Source organism: Apodemus sylvaticus, chromosome 14, assembly GCF_947179515.1.
Source record: "Apodemus sylvaticus chromosome 14, mApoSyl1.1, whole genome shotgun sequence".
NCBI lineage: Eukaryota > Metazoa > Chordata > Mammalia > Rodentia > Muridae > Apodemus > Apodemus sylvaticus.
In genome coordinates, this window is record NC_067485.1 from 56,265,361 (window position 1) to 56,284,067 (window position 18,707).

Here is an 18,707-nt window from a genome sequence, read left to right on the forward strand (position 1 = left end):
CAACAGGTCTCATACATTTCTGTAACCGGTTATGTGCTAAAATATTATTTGTATAGGCTGGGTCAAATAAAATCTAATGACAATTAATTTTGGCTGTTTAACTCATTTCAACTTGGCTATTAACAACATTAAAGCCATCAGAATTAAGTTACTTGTGACCCAAATATTCCTTTAAATTATTAAATATGCAAGACAGTGAGTGTCTCTATGCCTCCGAGTTTCCTTACGCCACTGGTAGACACAGAGGGTGGCCTCACTCCCCAGCCTCCTTACACTTCATGCGGAAGAATGCGAATCGATCCATTCTTATCTCCTTGTACTAAGCTCAACTCCAAATGGATCAAGGACCTCCACATAAAACCTGACACACTGAAACTAATAGAAAAGAAACTGGGGAAGACCCTTGAGGACATGGGCACAGGGGAAAAGTTCCTGAATAGAACACCAATAGCTTATGCTCTAAGATCAAGAATTGACAAATGGGACCTCATAAAACTACAAAGTTTCTGTAAGGCAAAGGACACTGTCAAAAGGACAAAACGTCAACCAACATATTAGGAAAGGATCTTCACGAACCCTACATCAGATAGAGGGCTAATATCTAATATATACAAAGAACTCAAGAAGGTAGAACTCTGAGAACCAAATAACCCCATTAAAAATGGGGTATGGAGCTAAACAAAGAATTTTCACATGAAGAACTTCGGAGAGCTGAGAAACACCTTAAGAAATGTTCAACAACATTAATCATTAGGGAAATGCAAATCAAAACAACCCTGAGATTTCACCTCACACCAGTCAGAATGGCTAAGGTCAAAAACTCAGGAGACAGCAGGTGTTGGCGAGAAAGAGGAACACTCCTCCACTGTTGGTGGGATTGCAAGATGGTGTAACCACTTTGGAAATCAGTCTTTGCGGTTCCTCAGAAAACTGGGCATGACACTTCCTGAGGACCCGGTTATACAACTCCTGGGCATATATCCAGAGGATTCTTCAGCATGCAATAAGGACACATGCTCCACTATGTTCATAGCAGTCCTATTTGTAGTAGCCAGAAGCTAGAAAGAACCCAGGTGTCCTTCAAAGGAGGAATGGATAAAAAAATGTGGTATATTTACACAATGGAGTACTATTCAGCCATTAGAAACAATGAATTCATGAAATTCTTAGACAAATGGATGGAGCTGGAGAACATCATACTAAGTGAGGTAACCCAGTCTCAAAAGATCAATCATGGTATGCACTCACTGATAAGTGGATATTAGCCTAGAAACTTTGAATACCCAAGACATAATCCACATATTAAATGATGTCCAAAAAGAATGGAGGAGTGGCCTTGGTTCTGGAAAGACTCAGTGCAAGAGTATAGGGAAATTCCAGAACAAGGAAGTGGGAAGGGGTGGATGTAGAGGAACAGGGGGAGGGAAGAAGGCTTATAGGACTTGCGGGGAGTGGGGACCCAGAAAAGGGGAAATCATTTGAAATATAAATAAAAAATATATCAATAAAAAAATAAAAAAACAAGAAAATTAAGCCTCCAATAGGACTGTTTGCATGGATGGGTTAGGATTGCTTTAAAAAATAATAGCAAACATAGATCTGAATACTAATGAAGGGAAACCAGAGACCCAACTTTTTAATAAATCTTTCTTAATTCAAAAGTAGCAGTGCACACTAACATCTGTATCCATGCCTGCAGGAGAGCAAGGTGCTTGTCTTGACTCAGTTTGGCAGGAGACAAGTGCTAGAGAGCCAATCTGTCAGGCCTATGCTTTAGAGCTGCCACAGGATCAATAGTTCACCTGGCTCCCTATAGATGTGGTGTTCATTATTATAACAATTGTTGCTACAGATCTTGTTTTTGGTAATGCAGACATAGAAGGCAAGAATAGTGGCTCCCACCTTATATACATATGCCACAAAATTGATAAGAAACTAAACAACAGCAAAAGTGGTAAAAAATTATTTTTAAAATAGATCACAATGCTATTTTAAGTTTTAGATGATTTATTTATTTTTATTTTATATAATGAGCGTTTCTCCTGCATGTTGGAGCCTAAAGAGGCCATAAGAAGATATGGGATCCGCTGGAACTTGGGCTACAGATGGTTATGAGCAGGCCCGTGTGCAGACACCTGAGCCCGGGTTCTTTGAGAGAACAGCTAGTGTTCTTTAACTGCTCAGCTAGCTCTAGTTCCCCAATGCTCATACTTTCTTTAAAGGTATATGTGGGAACTTTTCAAATGGAATACAATTTTACAACAAAAATTCATGTTTTATTTACAAATTTCTTCCCAGTTGGCTAAAGAGTTATATTTACCTACTCTCTTCCAGAAATGAAAAAAAAAAATCAAGTAAATGGTATGTATACGTATTCTTTACATTACAAATACCTAGTGCTTCCATGTAATATAACCTGTATTAGAGTTACTTATGATTTTTTAATTTTTAAATCACCTGCAATGAGACCAGCCCTGATTCTGCTTTTTCTCATTCTAATAGGAACAAGGGGTTCTTTTCATTCAACACATTTTATTAAGAAGATTCAGGAAGGACCATGGTTTTGAAGGAGGGTGGTGTTAGTCATGTTTTAGCAGTAGGGCTTCCAAACAAAATCATCAGCATCCTCTCCGAAGTCAGAGCTCCGTAAGATGGCCTCCAGTGCAGCTTGTCTCCAAGCCCAGCAAGAAATGGTGAGTGAGTGAGTGAGTAGACAGTGGTGTCCCTCACTCCGGTTAGTGAGCTAAGTGCACAGGTGACATACCTTCCCCCTCCTGCAAACACTCAGCACTGCCATCCCATCACCAGTGCATGGTGCCAGGGAACTGTGTTAGGATTTAGATTCTTGTTATAAGCCAAACTTATCTTACCTAGCACTAACCTACATCTAACACAGATGGCATTTTCAAAATCAGCACACATTGTCTTGTCCTCCATAGAAAACAAATGAGACCTAAAAGATATTTTCATCTAGGGTTAGTCATTTTAAGGTGTCAATAAATCGACAAAGAACAGTGAGGTTTTCTGCTGTTAAAAGTTTGGAAGAAAAGTTGGTGCATTAATTTATTTCTCTGCATTTAATTTATCTCTCTGCTCTAAGTGTCTTCTGCTGGAACTCATGTGTCCACTGCATGTTTCTTAAAGAAGAAAGTGACAGGGTAAAAAGGATCATTTTAAAATGTTTTTTAAACATTAAGAAAGCTGCTGTTATCATACTTTTCAAAATTTAAATAGATTGTAAATGATTTTAGAGACCCTCAGAAGGAAAGGCAAGACACAGCTTCAGAGAGATCATGAAAAGCAGAGCTTCAAAGTTGGATATATCAGTTAAATATGTGTCATCAGATTGCCTAAATGCTGAGATGGTTTCAAAATTCTTCACTTCAGATCTCAAGACATCCAAGAATCTCCCCGAGGAACAAAACTCAGAAGTTTAAAACCGGTTTAGGTGTAGCCTGAACTGAAAAAAAAAAAGCTTTAGTAAAACTGGGTTCCTGTGGGTGTGTGTGTGTGTGTGTGTGTGTGTGTGCGCGCGCGCGCAGGTGTGCTAAGACAGGGTCTCCTCAAGATGTCTATGTTGGCTGGCCAATGAAGCCCAGAGACTTCCCTCCAGTCACTTCCCTCGAGTTCAGACACAGGCTGCCGCACACAGTTTTGCACATGGGTGATGGGGATGTAACCTCAGGCATTCGTGCTTGTGTTTCGGGCACTTTACTGATGAAGAAGCCATATCCCCAAACCCTAATTAAAAAAAAAATAAAACAAAACTTAAAAAATTAATGATCTCTAGGGCATATTCCACTTACAAACAGTGAAAACTCGTGATGCATAGGGGATGCCCCGCCCACAGGAGTGGGTGGTCCAGGTCTGATGCTCTCAGACCCTCAATGGAGCTTCCCAAAGCCAGTTCTGCATTAGAGCTTGGCCTCCTGGCAGTGGCAGTGTGTGCTCACTGCCCAGTGCTTACCTTTAGAGAACAAGGAGCTGACACAAACTGATTGAGCTCTCAGCCCACCTCCAAGAACACTGAAAAAGATCTGCAGAAGGTTCTTGGTGCGGGAAGGACCTCTACAGTCTTCTTGTGGTGGAAGTTTAAGATTATCCTGAAGGAGGAGAGAAGAGTAAGATATTACCCTAAGACCACACCACAGGGGTCACGTTTATCTTCTATTACAAAATGAGGCTCTGAAGAAAGACTTAGATTGAATTGTGATAATTCTAAAAGGTCACATTTCCTTTGTTTAAAATTATCTTCTGTTCAAGTAATACTACATGATCAAGAATTATGCCCTACATCAAACCTTGAGAAATTTAAGCTCTGCCTTATCTCTGAGGGATTGAAAAAAAGGAAAAAAATCTCGGGAAAAAAATCTATGTTGCAAATTATTCTAATCATACATTAAAATATAATAAACATAAAACATAGTTTTAAGAGTATGTATATTTTTAAACATGTAAAACTCAATAATGAAGCCACTTCATTTATTTTCTATTTATTTGTAGAATATTGCTACAAACAGATGGCCCTCTTCAAAGTGTTGGCCAACTATTCAGTCCAGAATTATGTCTAAATCAGACTGTTAGAGTGTGAGGGCCACAAACAGACTCTTGTTCTTGTTTTTAATATGGTAATTACCTATAGTCTTTGCACATTTAGTAAGCTCTAAAATTTTTCATGAATAGAAGGAATACTAAAAAACTAAATATTTACAAAGCCGAAATGTATATAAAATGAAATAATTAAAAGAGTATATCTTTTAATTTTGAAAATATGTCCTTTAAAACAATATTAACAATATAAATCTTAATCATATATTAAATATTGAAATATTTCAAAATGATCATGAGACATGATCAAAGTATGTTATTACAACCAACAGTTCTTACTAAGAATGAACTAGCATACTACTTGACAAGCTATTAAGTATTAGGTTAGTAACAGATGGAATATGATATGCCTATTTATACTTTAGCATTTCTTTTCTTATGGAAAGTTGGATAAAATTATTGTGATAAACAATTAACTATAACTCCAATACTGCCTGAATAAGTTATAAAATCAGAAGGTGCCATTCAATCAGTATAATTTCCATATATAGTTTTAAGAGCATGTATATTATATTTTTTAAAGATGTAAAACTCAAAATGAAGCCACTTCATTTATTTTCTATTTATTTGTACAATACTGCTACAAACAGATAGTCCTCCTTAAAGTGTTGGCCAACTATTCTGACTACTTAATTTGGTAGGATAAGAAGAAATACTGAAGCCATTTGAATATAGCTGTTGATAAGGGACTATATATAATTTAAATAATCAAGGCTGAAAGGGCACAGGGCTCAAAAAAATTCTTCACGATGCATGGGATTCTGTCTGACTGCATATTCTGAAAGTGTGATGCAGGTCTTCAAGATAAACTGGAAATTGTAACAGCACATTTAAGACAGAGGCTCTCGATTATTGTTCAGCAAGACTACAGAGTGAAAAGTGGCAAGAAGTTTAGGGCTGGTGTTTACTCAGAATCACTGAGTCAATGACAGATCAGGCTATGACACAGCAGGGCAAAGTGTCCTAATGATAAATAGTATGTAAATTATAGTGAAAATATAGTCTAAAAGTGTGTACATACGCACAAAAAGCCAAAGTTCCTATGATCTATACCTATCAGAGAAGAGACTTAGCAAATAGTAAGTTACACCTGCTTTTGGTATTAAAATGGTGTCTACTCTTCTCAGAAAGTGGAAATTTTTTAAATGATTCATTGAAATCATCAGGTATCTCAGTCACACACACACACCTACACACACACACACACACTTTATGATACATATTCCTTTCCCTTAAAAGGTTACAGTGTCCTTTATGTTGAAACTATTTGCAACCCTAAAACTGCCTAGAAGCATTTCAAACAGCAGGGTTTGTAATCATTACTGTTTATAGCAATATAAACCACTGTTATAAAGATTTAGTGCAAAGGTAAAAAAAAATGTTGGTACCTTTAACAATTTATTATTAGAACAAAAGAATCCTAATCAATAGAGAAAGAAAATCAATCTTCAAATTGGACTAAAGAACCTTTACGTTTCCCTTTATGCAAAGTGTTGAGCACCCATAGCTATTACTCAAATGCAAATTAAAACCATCTTGAGATGCTATCTTATCCTAGTCAGAATGGTTAAGGTAAAAAAAAAAAAAAAAAACCTCAAATACCAAATTCTGGTAAGAATGTAGCAGGTAAAGAGTTAGGTAAGGAGGTGCAGGTGCCCTTGTATGTTGTGAGTGGGAGTGACAAGCAGTACAGGCACTGTGGAAATCAGTGTGGAGGCTTCCTAAAAGTATAAACGTGGAACTGTCATATGACCCAGCGAGTCCCCTCTGGGTATAAAAGCAGTGTCTGTGTGTCTGACCATACAGATAGCTTGCACACACATATTTACTGCTGCTCTACTCATCCAGGGACCAGAAGCAGCCTATATGTCACTACTGATGGGTAAAGAAAATGTGACACACACTATACCATAAAGAAAAATGAATGAAGCTAGAAATGATCTTAAGTGACAGCACTCAGGTTTGCAAAGGCAAATGGACAGCTATTCTCTCTTGCACAACCATTCCAACCTCTGATCTAATCTTCATATATGTGTATTGGTCAAAGGGAGTATGTGCCAAGGCCAGAAAATTAGAAGAGGAAAGGAAAAGAAAGGAACAAAAGAGGAGGAGGAAAAAGAATAGGAGGAGGAGGGAAAGGAGAGGAGGAGGGGGAGGAGGAGGAGAAGAAGAAGAGGGGGAAGGATCCATCACAATCCCACCCATTCCCTGAGATTATTAGGAATGCCAAGGTCACAGGTTCTCATCCCTCCTTGAAGATCACTGACGGTTAATATTGCTTGGAAAAGGAGAGATGCTTTGTTGAGCCATATAGCCCCTGAAGCTGATCAAGCTCCTGCAAATAAATTATGACCATGTCCTATAAGAAATGCTATTACACACACTAAGAAATGCTATTACACACACACACACCATCAAAGTATGAGGCAAACTATTTGAGAAGAGGAATGTAATTGTGGTGAATATGATCAAAATACATTATATACATCTATGGGAGTTATAATGAAGTGTTAATTATTATGTTATATTATATATAATAATAGTATATTAGTAATATATTATTATTATGTATAGTTAGTATTCTAACTGAAAACTTAGAAATAGAAACACTATATTCAATCTCAGCAAACAAGCCCAGAAAGTACAAGTTATAAGCAAGTGATTAATGTTGGGATATTTGGGAAGCTCTGAATTAATATTTGTAAAAAACAATAGAATTTTTATTTCACAGTATAAGTACATTTTTTCCAGGAAAGAATTTTTTACTACATACAGTTGGAAATTAAAAACAACTGATAACTTCATAAATTTTAATTAATGTGGAGAATTGGGGATGTCAATGTGTTTGCCCAAGACAGAAATATATTCATTCTATAAATTACAAGAAAACAGGCATATTAGAAAACTAGTAATTTCGGCAGATTCAAATTCTGTATTCATCCCTGGCATGACAGAGACCAGATCTTAGGACTCCTGATTCAAGCTTAAGATTCTTTAAATGTCTCTATTCTTTCTAAAAGAGCAATTTCGTAGACAGGGAGTAAACCCCCAATAAATGCTTGCTAGCTGGCTGCATTAAAACTAGCAGTGGGGCGGTCTCTGGGTGACCCAGCACAGGGAAATGCTAGGGCGCTGAGGTGGGAGAGGGTGGGCAGGTGGGGGAGCACCCTCATAAAGACTGGGGAGGAGGCTTGTGGAGGGCAAATGGGAGGAGGGATGATGTTGGAAATGTAAATAAATAAAATAACCAATTAAAAAAAAACTAGCAGTGGGGAAGGGAGACTGTGCCTGTAGTGTTGAAATTATGTTTCACTCAGAATTTTGCAATGAGAGAAATGTGTCTATACTGCAAACCAAAAGATACTTTATATTATAAAGTATAAGTTTATTTTATGTATTAAAATTTTAGATACATTCACTGCATGTGTATGTGTTTTGTATGTATGTATGTATGTATGTATGTATGTATGTATGTGCATCACATGTGTGCCTTGTGTCTTCAGAGGTCAGAAAAGGGTATCTGATCCCCAGGAACTGGAATTACAGATTGTTGTGAACCACCATGGGGTTGCTGAAAATTGACTTTGCAAGAGCAACAAGTACTTTTAACTGCTGAGACATCTCTCTAATCTTATATTATTTAAATACAAATATTTGTACTTAAAACAGTTGAGTTAATTTATAAGTTCTCTTTTTGCATATGTAAACTTCAAAGCCACAGAATCACAGTTCAAAGATAGTGTCATCCTAAACGCCATCCTAAAATTGTTGTTTTCAGCAAATGCATTACTTAGAAAAAACACTTAGATCTGAATATATCTGTGTAGGACATCAAACTTAAAACTTAGGTATAGCATTTATAGAAATGCTATCAACTTAAAAGGTATAGCATTTATTAAACATCTTACAACTTAAACACCAATTTTCATGGTAAAATAGGATTGTGCTAATACAATATTCTGTTTTCCAATAAGTTATTAGTCACCATTATGTCCTTTTAGGGTTACAAATCCATAGTATAAGTTAGACCTATTGATGAAAAGATGCTGTACTGGGGTTTTCACAAGGTAAAGATTTTCAACACAATCTTACTTGTAGCTTGTAGTGTTGCAAGCTTACTACACTACTCGTTGGTTACCTTTCCCAAGGTATGTAACAAGTGTTTGTACTCCTTAGATGAGAAGGGTTACTCATTTCGCTGGGACAGTCAGAAGTCTTGGGCTAAATGCTAAGGTGACTTTGTTCCTAGAGATGCAATTACGGAGGCCTTTCTAGAGTGGCTGCTGAGCTGCAGTCAAAGAGGAACCACAAAATAGGTGAGAATCCCTTGGCCTCTTTAGTTCACAGCAATAATGATACCAGGTCTTGGTAATTAATATGATCTGTATATTGGAGTGACTGAAAACATACATCAGGTAAAGTCCTCCATTTTGTACTTATTTCAGTGGCTCAGGTTTGTGAGTCTGGGGGAGCATGATTTGGGGTGCTGGTTGAGTCCAGAGTGCTGCGCATGTTATGGAAGCACTCTACCTTAGGCTGCATCCCCAGCCCAAGCAGAACATCTGATGGAGGACTCCTGCCATTGTTATTATATATGTGAACAGTAACATATGGCACCATGCAAAGCACTTTCTACATGTTAAATACTGGTCCAAGAATGTAATATGCACAAAATAACCCTGCTCCATGTTAGAGAGTAGGAAACAGCACAGGGAACTGTTGTAAAGCTCTGAACTCTCTAAGTGTGGGCATTAATAACAATCCAGCTAGTCTGACCTAGAGACTAGCTTAACTTCAGTGTGGAAGTGCTTATGTAAAACTGCCCAGCTTAAGTTTACTAAATGTCATGTCTAATGCATAATGTCCATGACAGGTGCTGTGAGTGTGCAGTGAATGGTACATGTGGCAGGAGGTCTGTGCATGTTCTGTCATATTCACTGTTTCAGTGACTTAAAAACCTTTCATAGAAATGTCTCGTAGTAATAAGATATACACTGTTTTGCTTTCTAAGAAACATTTTCAAAGACTTCCTGCCAATTTTTTATGCCAAACTGAAACCTTTTTCAGGAGATAGGGATGTACTGGTTCATCTATTAGTAAGTTGTTAGCACTCTAGAGGACCAACCTGAAGGGCCTTTAAGAAAGGTTTTGTGTTTTTACGATGCCATAAGGTACTGACCACACTGTGACAATCGATGTTCAGTGTCTGTGTTCAATTGAAGAACTTAGAGTCTTCCATTCATAATTTCTGAAATACCACAGGATCCAATAAGAATTCTCCAACAGATAAAATAATCTCCTAAGAATTCAGCTTTCACAAGTCTCTGTTGCAAATGCTTAATAACTTTAAGAAATAGAAGTATAAAAATATATTTCTCCATGGTTGGAGCTGAGTCATTTCAAAGGTTTATTCAATTAATAGGATAATATAAAAGTTCAGAAACCAGCTACTGCTTCACTTTTAAAACCTGGTTTCTTATATATTAAATCGATTGCTTCTGTGCTCACAGCTATATATGCTTTCCTGTGAGATGGCCTGCAACTGCAATTCTGCCTTTAGACTGAGGGGAAGCTGTGATCTGGAGCACTGGCACTGTCAATCCCTGACTGACTGCCTGAGAGATGCTGAGGCAGGAGCTTGTCACATGGGGCAAGGTTAAATTCAGATAATTGTCACATCTCTAGTTAAGTAAGAAAAATTACTAAACTAATTTAGATTACTAAACTAATGAGACTAAAAATTAATAAAACATTTAGTCTCAAAATCCTGTTTGATAGGAAAATGGTCAACTGAACTATGGTGTAGCTTAATCCTGTTGCCGGTCTTCACCAGTCATTCTATAGTGATCATAAAGAATGTCCATGTAGACAGTGACGTAGGCTTTGATAAATGCTGGCTTTAGATCATAATTGTTGCTGTCCAAAGTTAAACCAAAATAATTATGAACCCAATAGGACAGAGGTTCCATATAAGGAAATGTGTAGGCACCAAATACATTGTTGAAAAAAAAATCTCAGTTTAAATCCCTTTGCAGTGTATCAAAATGAAGCAGCCTGGGGTTCTTGTTTCAATGTAAACATAAAAAGACAAGACAGATATACCTGATTTTTATCACTGAGGTTTGGTATTATGAATAGATAATCTGGCTTATTTTGGCTATAGAAAGAATTCTGAAAAAATAATATTTCAAACAAAGACATAATAGCAAATTCAAGTAGTTTTAGAAAGTCTCTTGCTATATAGCCAAGGTTGACCTCAAATTCTCAATCCTTCTGCCTCTGTCTCAAGAGTGTACTACCATCCTGACTTTTATAGCAGCATTTTGAAGGTAAACAGATTTTGTTTGTTCCTTATTTATATTATTTTGCTATCAAGGTAAAAAAATCATTCAATAGACTATTTCAAACTTTATAATATATACTCTGAGAGATATCTAGAAATTACATAGGCAAATTCAGTTTGGTATAAATATCCTTAAAACTTAACTTTACTCAAGCAATATTTACAACATACAATTTTAAAGATAATAAGCTACAGTAGAACTACAAAAAACTAAATTTGTTAAACTTTGCATGAACCATATAAACAAATTTTTTCACATTTTTATTAGTTTTCTCAACATTGCATATATAAAATCTCTTGTAAGACTGTTCTCTGCATTCATCTTATAAAACATATAAAACTCACATATTTAGTCCTAGAATAAAAATAAAACTTTATTATATGTATATATGTACACACACACACACACACACACACACACACACACGTTTTATACAAATAAATTCACATACAAATTAAGCGAGACTCTTACCCTTGACTTCCTTTTGAGAGCTAGTTACTCCATTAACCTCGGTGGTTCCTTCCTACATCGGGTAGTCAGTAGCCAAATCACAAAAGGGCATTTGGGCGCTCAGTCTTCAGATGGAAATTTCGGCCAATTGCCAGTTGAGAATTTAAACTGAAAACTAAATTACCCAAACTTTATTAAGTTGTTCCCATGTCCACCAGCTGATAAAGAGCAATGACATTAAAAATAACTGGGAAAAAAAAAGCACGGTCTACATTCTTTTAAGCAGTCATATTATGTTTGAGAAGAAATGCTATAACCCCAAATTAAAACTTCCAATGCCTTCACAGAACAGGTTTAACTAAGTTTAGACCCCAAAGTTCTCCACAACCATTCCAAACATTTAATAAAGATGGTACTTATTTGATGATACAGTTGTCATTAAGTGACAAGGTTAAATGCCACCGAATACTGCCTTTGCCTAAGAGCCAATCACAGTATCTGGAAACAGGTTGACTATAACATTCATATTTACAAAATACAAAGCCATTAACTATTTGCAGTACTATGTACCATACAAGAAACTGAAGGTTACACTGAAGACACAAGCCTTGACTGAAAATATCATCTTAGATTGGGGAAAAAAATGGTTATCCTTTTTTTTTTTTACAAGTATAATATGAAAAAGCTTTAGTTCTTTCCCACACCAATTTCTCCCACCCACGTTAAATTGATAGCTATTCTTTGGAGAGCCTTTCAATTATGTATGGTAGCTGATCATATTGGTCTTTATTATAACTCAGTTGTACAATCTGTTTTGATGCTTCTAATATTAAAAATGACTACTGATTAAAAACTTTGAGTATTAACATAGTAGGTCTAAAATTAAGCACACACACACACACACACACACACACACAGACAGCTTAAAGACCTCAAATCAATCGCATGGATTCATATCCATTCATCCATCTACCCATCCATTCAGCCTCACATCCATCCATCCACCCTCCCATCTATCCACCTATCTATCCATCCATCCATCCATCCATCTTCCCATCTATCCATCCATCCATCCATCCATCCATCCATCCATCCATCCATCCTCCCATCCATCCTCCCATCTATCCATCCATCCATCCATCCATCCATCCATCCATCCATCCATCCTCCCATCTATCCATCCATCCATCCATCCATCCATCATCCATCTATTCTCCCACCCATCCATTCACCCATCCATCCTTCCATCTATCAAATGTTCCTGTATCATAATCTGAAATTGCTACAAATGTAGTATGTAAGAGAGGCTATAGGTTGAATCAGCTTATGAGCACATGAAAAAGATACGAACTTCACACAGAAGTCATTAATAGATTTATTAGTAGTTAAGGATAGACTTAATCATAGTCCTTTAATAGAGTTAATCATATTGTCTGAATTTCAGAGTTTACTATTCTAAAAATAAGACATTCCATTCTACTTGCTATGTCTGATGGTTTTAGGTCCCTCCAAACCCTTAGTAGGTGTAACCTTTATGAACTATTCAGAGACTAACAGAGTTCTGTCTTAGGTGCTATGGAGCTACAAAGGAAAGGTTCTTTTCTTAAAGGGTTTATAATGTAAAACTTAATGGGCCTCGAGTGTTAAGTATGTTGTACAAATGACGGATATTAACCATAGAAACAAGCACACTGAAGCACATAGTGTGTGAAGTACGTTACAGGAACAAGTGGACTTCCACCATATAAGCACGAACACTGAAGCAGGTTAAGTGTTTGAACAGGTTGATGACATGTGGAACTCATCTGAGAAGCCCGATTTACACCAAACTATCTCTAAAGTGAAGAGTACTTTTTCTTATTTGATTTAATAAAGCCTATAAAACAAACAGTGACTGAACATATAATATGGCTGTGGAAGTGTTCATGCCCTCAGTCTGGAAGGTCAAAGAAAAATTCCTTAGCCAAAAGAAGTGACAGATCATGGAATTAAGCCCATGCTCTCAAAGTCCTGCTTTCCTCAGGAGAGAAGCAACTCTAAGTGTGTCCACCCACTCTAACAACCATCACTGTGGCTATAATTTCAATTTTAATGCAAGTCACAAAGCTGACAAGTCTCAGAGATAAACTTCACCCTAAGCATACAGAGTGACACTGCCAGCACACCTACACACAAGGTCACTTCAGGTTTCAGCAGGTGAGTCCCTTAAGACTAGCTCATACATGCATGTGCTTGCACACAGTTGAACATTTCTAATACATGAGTAAGAATTTTAAAGTTTAACACCACATCTTCATTTTACAAATAAAGAAACAGACCCAGAAACCTGCCATTGCTTTCCCAAAGTCACAGTTATCAATGAAATTAAGACTCCCAAAAATACTAATACTTCATTTCCTGAAGTTAAGAAAAAGAAGGAAAATTTCAACATTTTAACATTCATGCCTATTGTATTTTCAGATAGCCCATAAGCCTTAGAAAAATGTAAATAATATATTCCATGAAGTTAGAAAAAGACTCATGAAATGAAATCCCTAAAATTTCCATGGTACACATCCATTTCCCTCTCATTCATGGTACCCTATTCCCACCCCCACTGTGGGTATCCAAATTTTAAACATGTACAGTACTCCATAAACAAAGGTTTCCCTGATTCAGGTGCCTGAATGCATATCTCCTTTCTCAACACAATGCATACATATGTGTAATTTATATATGCACCTGGACAATAAGAAAAGGTTTGAAGATTTTACTATTCAGATGTAAGAAGACACTCTTTGACCCCAGCTTCTAAACTGAGTGGTGCTTCCAAAGGGGGCAGCTAACTAAGTGAGAGCTGTGACGAGCTGTCAACAATCAAAGGTTCTGAACAGACAGCAGTCACAAGCTAGTTAGGAGCCATGGCACTGCAGCTCTGAACATAGCACCTTTACTTTGCTGTGCCCATGCCATGCCTGCGAGGCCCTCCATGCTGCTTGACTGCAGGCTGCAGGGCAGGCTGCACTGCTGCTGCTGCCCATGCTGTCTGTTCTTATGTGGCATGATGGTTTAATTACAGAAAACAAAAACCTTTAAGTATTTCTCTACTACCATTTCCGAACATGGAGCACGCTTATCTACCTGTGGAATACACTGTGTTAAGAGTGCTTAATTTTTAATTGCTATCATGTTGCTGACAGGTTTCCAGCTTGGGATTAGAACAGAATGTCCAATATTTTTTGAAGTTCTCTGAGGTTTACTTTATTTTCTGCATTAGGGATTGTTGTGAATGACATGCTCAGCACTGATAATTATAAAATCAAAGCAATCAACTCTGAAAAACAGTGAATATGTTCTTCTTCATTTTTAGAAAAAAAAAATAAACAAGTGCATCCATCTCCTTCATGTGCATATTTTCTTTCATCTTTAATAAAAGAAAAATTACATGTATATCAAACAACTGTTGAAATGTGTTCCTGATTATCAGTGTTTGATTGGTATGCCTATTTTATATGCCTATAAGCCAGGGGTCACATAAAAATGTCTTCAGTGAAAAGGAGGTTTGCGCGTGAAGAGTTTAAGGAGCCCGGGTTAGAGTTGGGTATAGTAAGAGCTCGATTATCCCCTCCCTGTATACAGAAGCCTTGACTCAGACATTCCTAGTACACTGCAGCATGCTGTTTATTTTATGTGTCTCAAGAGCACTCCCTGGGTGATAGCTGCAACCCTGACACATCTGGGACAGGTTCCGCTGCACCCATCAGCACTGTCCTACACACCACAAACCCTGCTTCAGCTTCTATTCTGCCAGAGGCTAGAGACCTGAAGGGCATACAACACTTGGCTACCTATTATTTTAAAGAGTGAAAGATTATCCTATGGCACCAAAAATACACATGCATAAGGCATTTTACTTATATTCTATTTGGTCACAAAGTAACAATCTCGGTATTTTATTTGCATGAGTGTCTATAAATATATATCCTGCCTGTTCAATAGGATTAGTTCAATGTGTGATTTTTCTTTTTAATCTAATTCTTTCACAGATGCCTATGTAACACACTGCTCATATCAGACCCATCTTATCATCTTAAGTAGCAAAATAGCTTCCTTTTTAAGATCTTTTTCTTTTCTTTTTTTTTTTTTTTTTGAGAAAGGGCCTTAGTCTAGACCAGATTGGCTTGGAACTAATCTATATATACACCCAGGCTGGCCTGCAATTTATAACTATCCTCTTGCCTTGGCCTCCTGAGTGTTGGAATTACAGGAATGAGACACCATACCTGTCAAAACTAGAGTTTTAAAAGTTCTGTGATGAATTAGCTTCCTTCTCCTAAGCACATTCAACCAACCCAGAAGAACACAGCTATTTCCCCATGTGTCCACAGTCCAGGGGCAGATGGAAAGAGAAATGAGGGGATCCCAGGTCAATGAAGAATTAAAAAGATCTATAATTTGTCCTTCCTTGGGTAGAGAATAGTAATAATTTTTAGGCCAAACCTCCACAAATGGACAAGTGTCTATACCTGAGCTTTTACTACCCATGGCTGGTTCAGCTTGGTGCTGAGGGAGAGGGCAGATCACATGATGGTTTAAACTGCTTACACTCCTTTTTTCTGGCAACTTCCTATTTCGTACTGCTATCTTCAAGAGGAAGGGAATAATGGTCTGTCCAATGGGACTTCAGTATGGTCACAGAGAATGGAAAGAACTAAGCTATGGTATTTATGACGAGCCTCAGATTGACTAGTGCTCATTTGATGGACAAAGCTGAGAGCTCACATCTGCCTTGTTAACATACATCTAACATCCTAAATGTTACTGAGGGAAAAAAGTAAAGTTTAGACAGAATACCTAGAAAATAATGGCAAACTAGTTTAAAGCTATAAATGCCTACATTTACACATATAAAGGCAATCTAACTGAAATCACAAAGTAATGGGGAACAGAGCCCCAACTGGCCTTCTCTTATCACTAAATGAAGCTTCCAGTACTGGGACTATAGGTTTCTCTCCACAAACTGACAGCAAGGCCTCACTACTGAAGACAACACCCACACAACTCAGTCAGCACAGAGAAGCTAAGCTGGTGCCTACACAGAGCTTTCCTCTTTTGTTCTCGCCTTGCTATCTTCAGTACAGAAAGGGATTCTGCATGTTACCAAGTGAGAAATGTGAATACCAATCCAACCACAAACCCTTGAAATGGCAATGGTTTCCTTGCAAGAATGCTAGGGCAATGGTGGCACAAAGCTTAGAGCAACTAACCAATGTCTGATTTGACTTGAGACCCATCCCATAAGATGGAATCTATACCTGATACTGCTTGTGTGACCAACAATCTGAGACTAAATGGCCCAGGGACCTAGAGTTAAACCAAATACTACTAAAAGATAGATAAACAGGGAGGGAGGGAGGGACAAAGGGAGGGAGGAAGAGAGAGAGAGAGAGAGAGAGAGAGAGAGAGAGAGAGAGAGAGAGAGAATGAGAACGCAATGACAAATGACTCCTAATAACCCGCTACACTCATAGATCAACGCCTCGCTCAGCCATCAACAGCGAAGCTTCCTCCTGCAGCAGATGGGAAGCAAACACAGAGACACAGGCAGACATCATGCAGAGTGGTAGAGACCTTGGAACACTCAGTTCTAAATGAGAGGTCTCCATCAAATTCCTCCCCTCCAGGATCAGTCTAAAAGGGAGGCAGAAGACTGAGAGTCTGAGGGGATGGAGAACACCAAGAGCAGAAAGTCTTTCATATCAACATGATCAAAACACACATGAACTCACAGACTGGGGCAGCAAACACGGCCTGCACCAGGTCCTTTTCACATAGATTACTGCATATTCATATCAGTTTACTGTTTTTATGGGAGTCTTCACTGTGTGGTGAGCTAAGCTGTGTCATCTCTTGAGTTCTTCTGTTTGTTTTATCCAATTCCAATGTGTTAGTTATGAATCTGGATGGGAAGGGAGGTGGAGAGGAACTGGGAAGAGTAGAGGCAGGGGAAACTAGGAGATACTATGGGAGGGAAAAAAAACTATTTCCAATAAAAATATAACAGAGATCTCAAACGAGTATCTTAATGATGCACCTCAGGGAGGGCCTTAGTGGAAAAAGCAGTAGCCAAATCCCAAATAAGTTCAAAGCTTAAATTATGTACAACAAATGTAGTTTGGCAACTAAATAACGTAAAATATGCAAAACAGCCAACAAAAAGCACTGCTGTATCTAACAGCACTTCTATAGAATCAAGTGCTTATAGTCAAATTTCAATTAAAAACAAAGGTCATTTCTTTCTGTAGGAAAAAGAATACTTGTTCAGTTAGACTGACCCTACCTGTACTTATCATATATTAATCTTTCAAACATAAGGGAAGTTGTAAATCAAAACTCACATCCATGATTAGAGTCCCTCTCATTCCTGGAAACATCTGTAGAGTTAGCTAACACAAGGGGGATCTTCTCAATCAGGATTAGCCCCAAAGATAGGCTGTTTTGCTTTTCTACTGAAATGCTATAATACTAGCTATATATTTAGCATACTTATTACATGAATTATACATTAGAGATAGATGGGTTAAGTAAAAGCTATTATAAATTCTGAAAGTACTAAGTTTTTATTTTTTATTTTTATTATTTTATTAGATATTTGCTTTATTTACATTTGAAATGGTATCCCATTTGCTCGTTACCCCCTCTGAAAACTGTCTATCCCATCTCCCCTCTCCCTTCTTATCAACACCCCTCCCCCAACACACACTTTCCTGACCTGGCATTCCCCTACAATGGGGCACGGAGCCTTCACAGGACCAATGGCCTCTTCTCTCGTTGATGTATGAAAAGGCCATCCTCTGCTACATATGTAGCTGGAGCCATGGGTCCCTCCATGTGTACTCTTTGGTTGGTGGTATAAGTTTTTAATTTTAAGCAACATTACTCATAACACAAAAAATAGCAGCAAACTATATCACTTACAAAATTTTACAAATTCTGAATGAAATCTGAGATTCTATAGCACTTGATGAAGTTTTCAATGGCCTCTGCTTTTCTTTCTCTGTCTTAAACAAGCTCTAGAGAGTAAGAGCAGTCATTGAAGATAAAGCTCTACCATCTAGTATGAGAAATAACTTCACATCTGAAACGTATGCATGGTGTTGATGCTTTGAGTTTTTGAATACCAAATTGTACACAGGTTTTGTCTTTAATGACACGTCAGAGCAGCAGGACAGGGTATCGGTGTACAGCAAGCGTAGGGGCTCAATGCACAGCACTGAAGAAAAAAAGTTGCAGACTGAAAGTGTCTTTTAAACAAGGGTTTTTAAC

The 18,707-nt window shown here is 37.6% G+C and overlaps 1 protein-coding gene across 5 annotated transcripts in view; it reads right to left on the minus strand.

The window, feature by feature from the left end:
* The window catches only part of Zeb1 (zinc finger E-box binding homeobox 1), a 182,434-nt gene that overhangs the window by 128,700 nt on the left and 35,027 nt on the right, over window positions 1-18,707 (minus strand). The window contains exons 1-2 of one of the 5 annotated variants that reach the window (XM_052157701.1): window positions 9,734-9,752; window positions 3,968-4,103 (exon numbers count right to left, since the gene is read on the minus strand). The exons of 3 other annotated variants lie outside the window; for them this stretch is intronic. Coding sequence is in view for 1 of the 2 variants with exons in the window: in XM_052157697.1 (XP_052013657.1) it covers window positions 3,968-4,103 (136 nt within the window). In the remaining variant the exon portion in view is untranslated. Of the gene's footprint in view, window positions 1-3,967; window positions 4,104-9,733; window positions 9,753-18,707 lie in introns of those variants that run through there. One more of the 5 variants, XM_052157697.1, reaches the window with a different exon arrangement.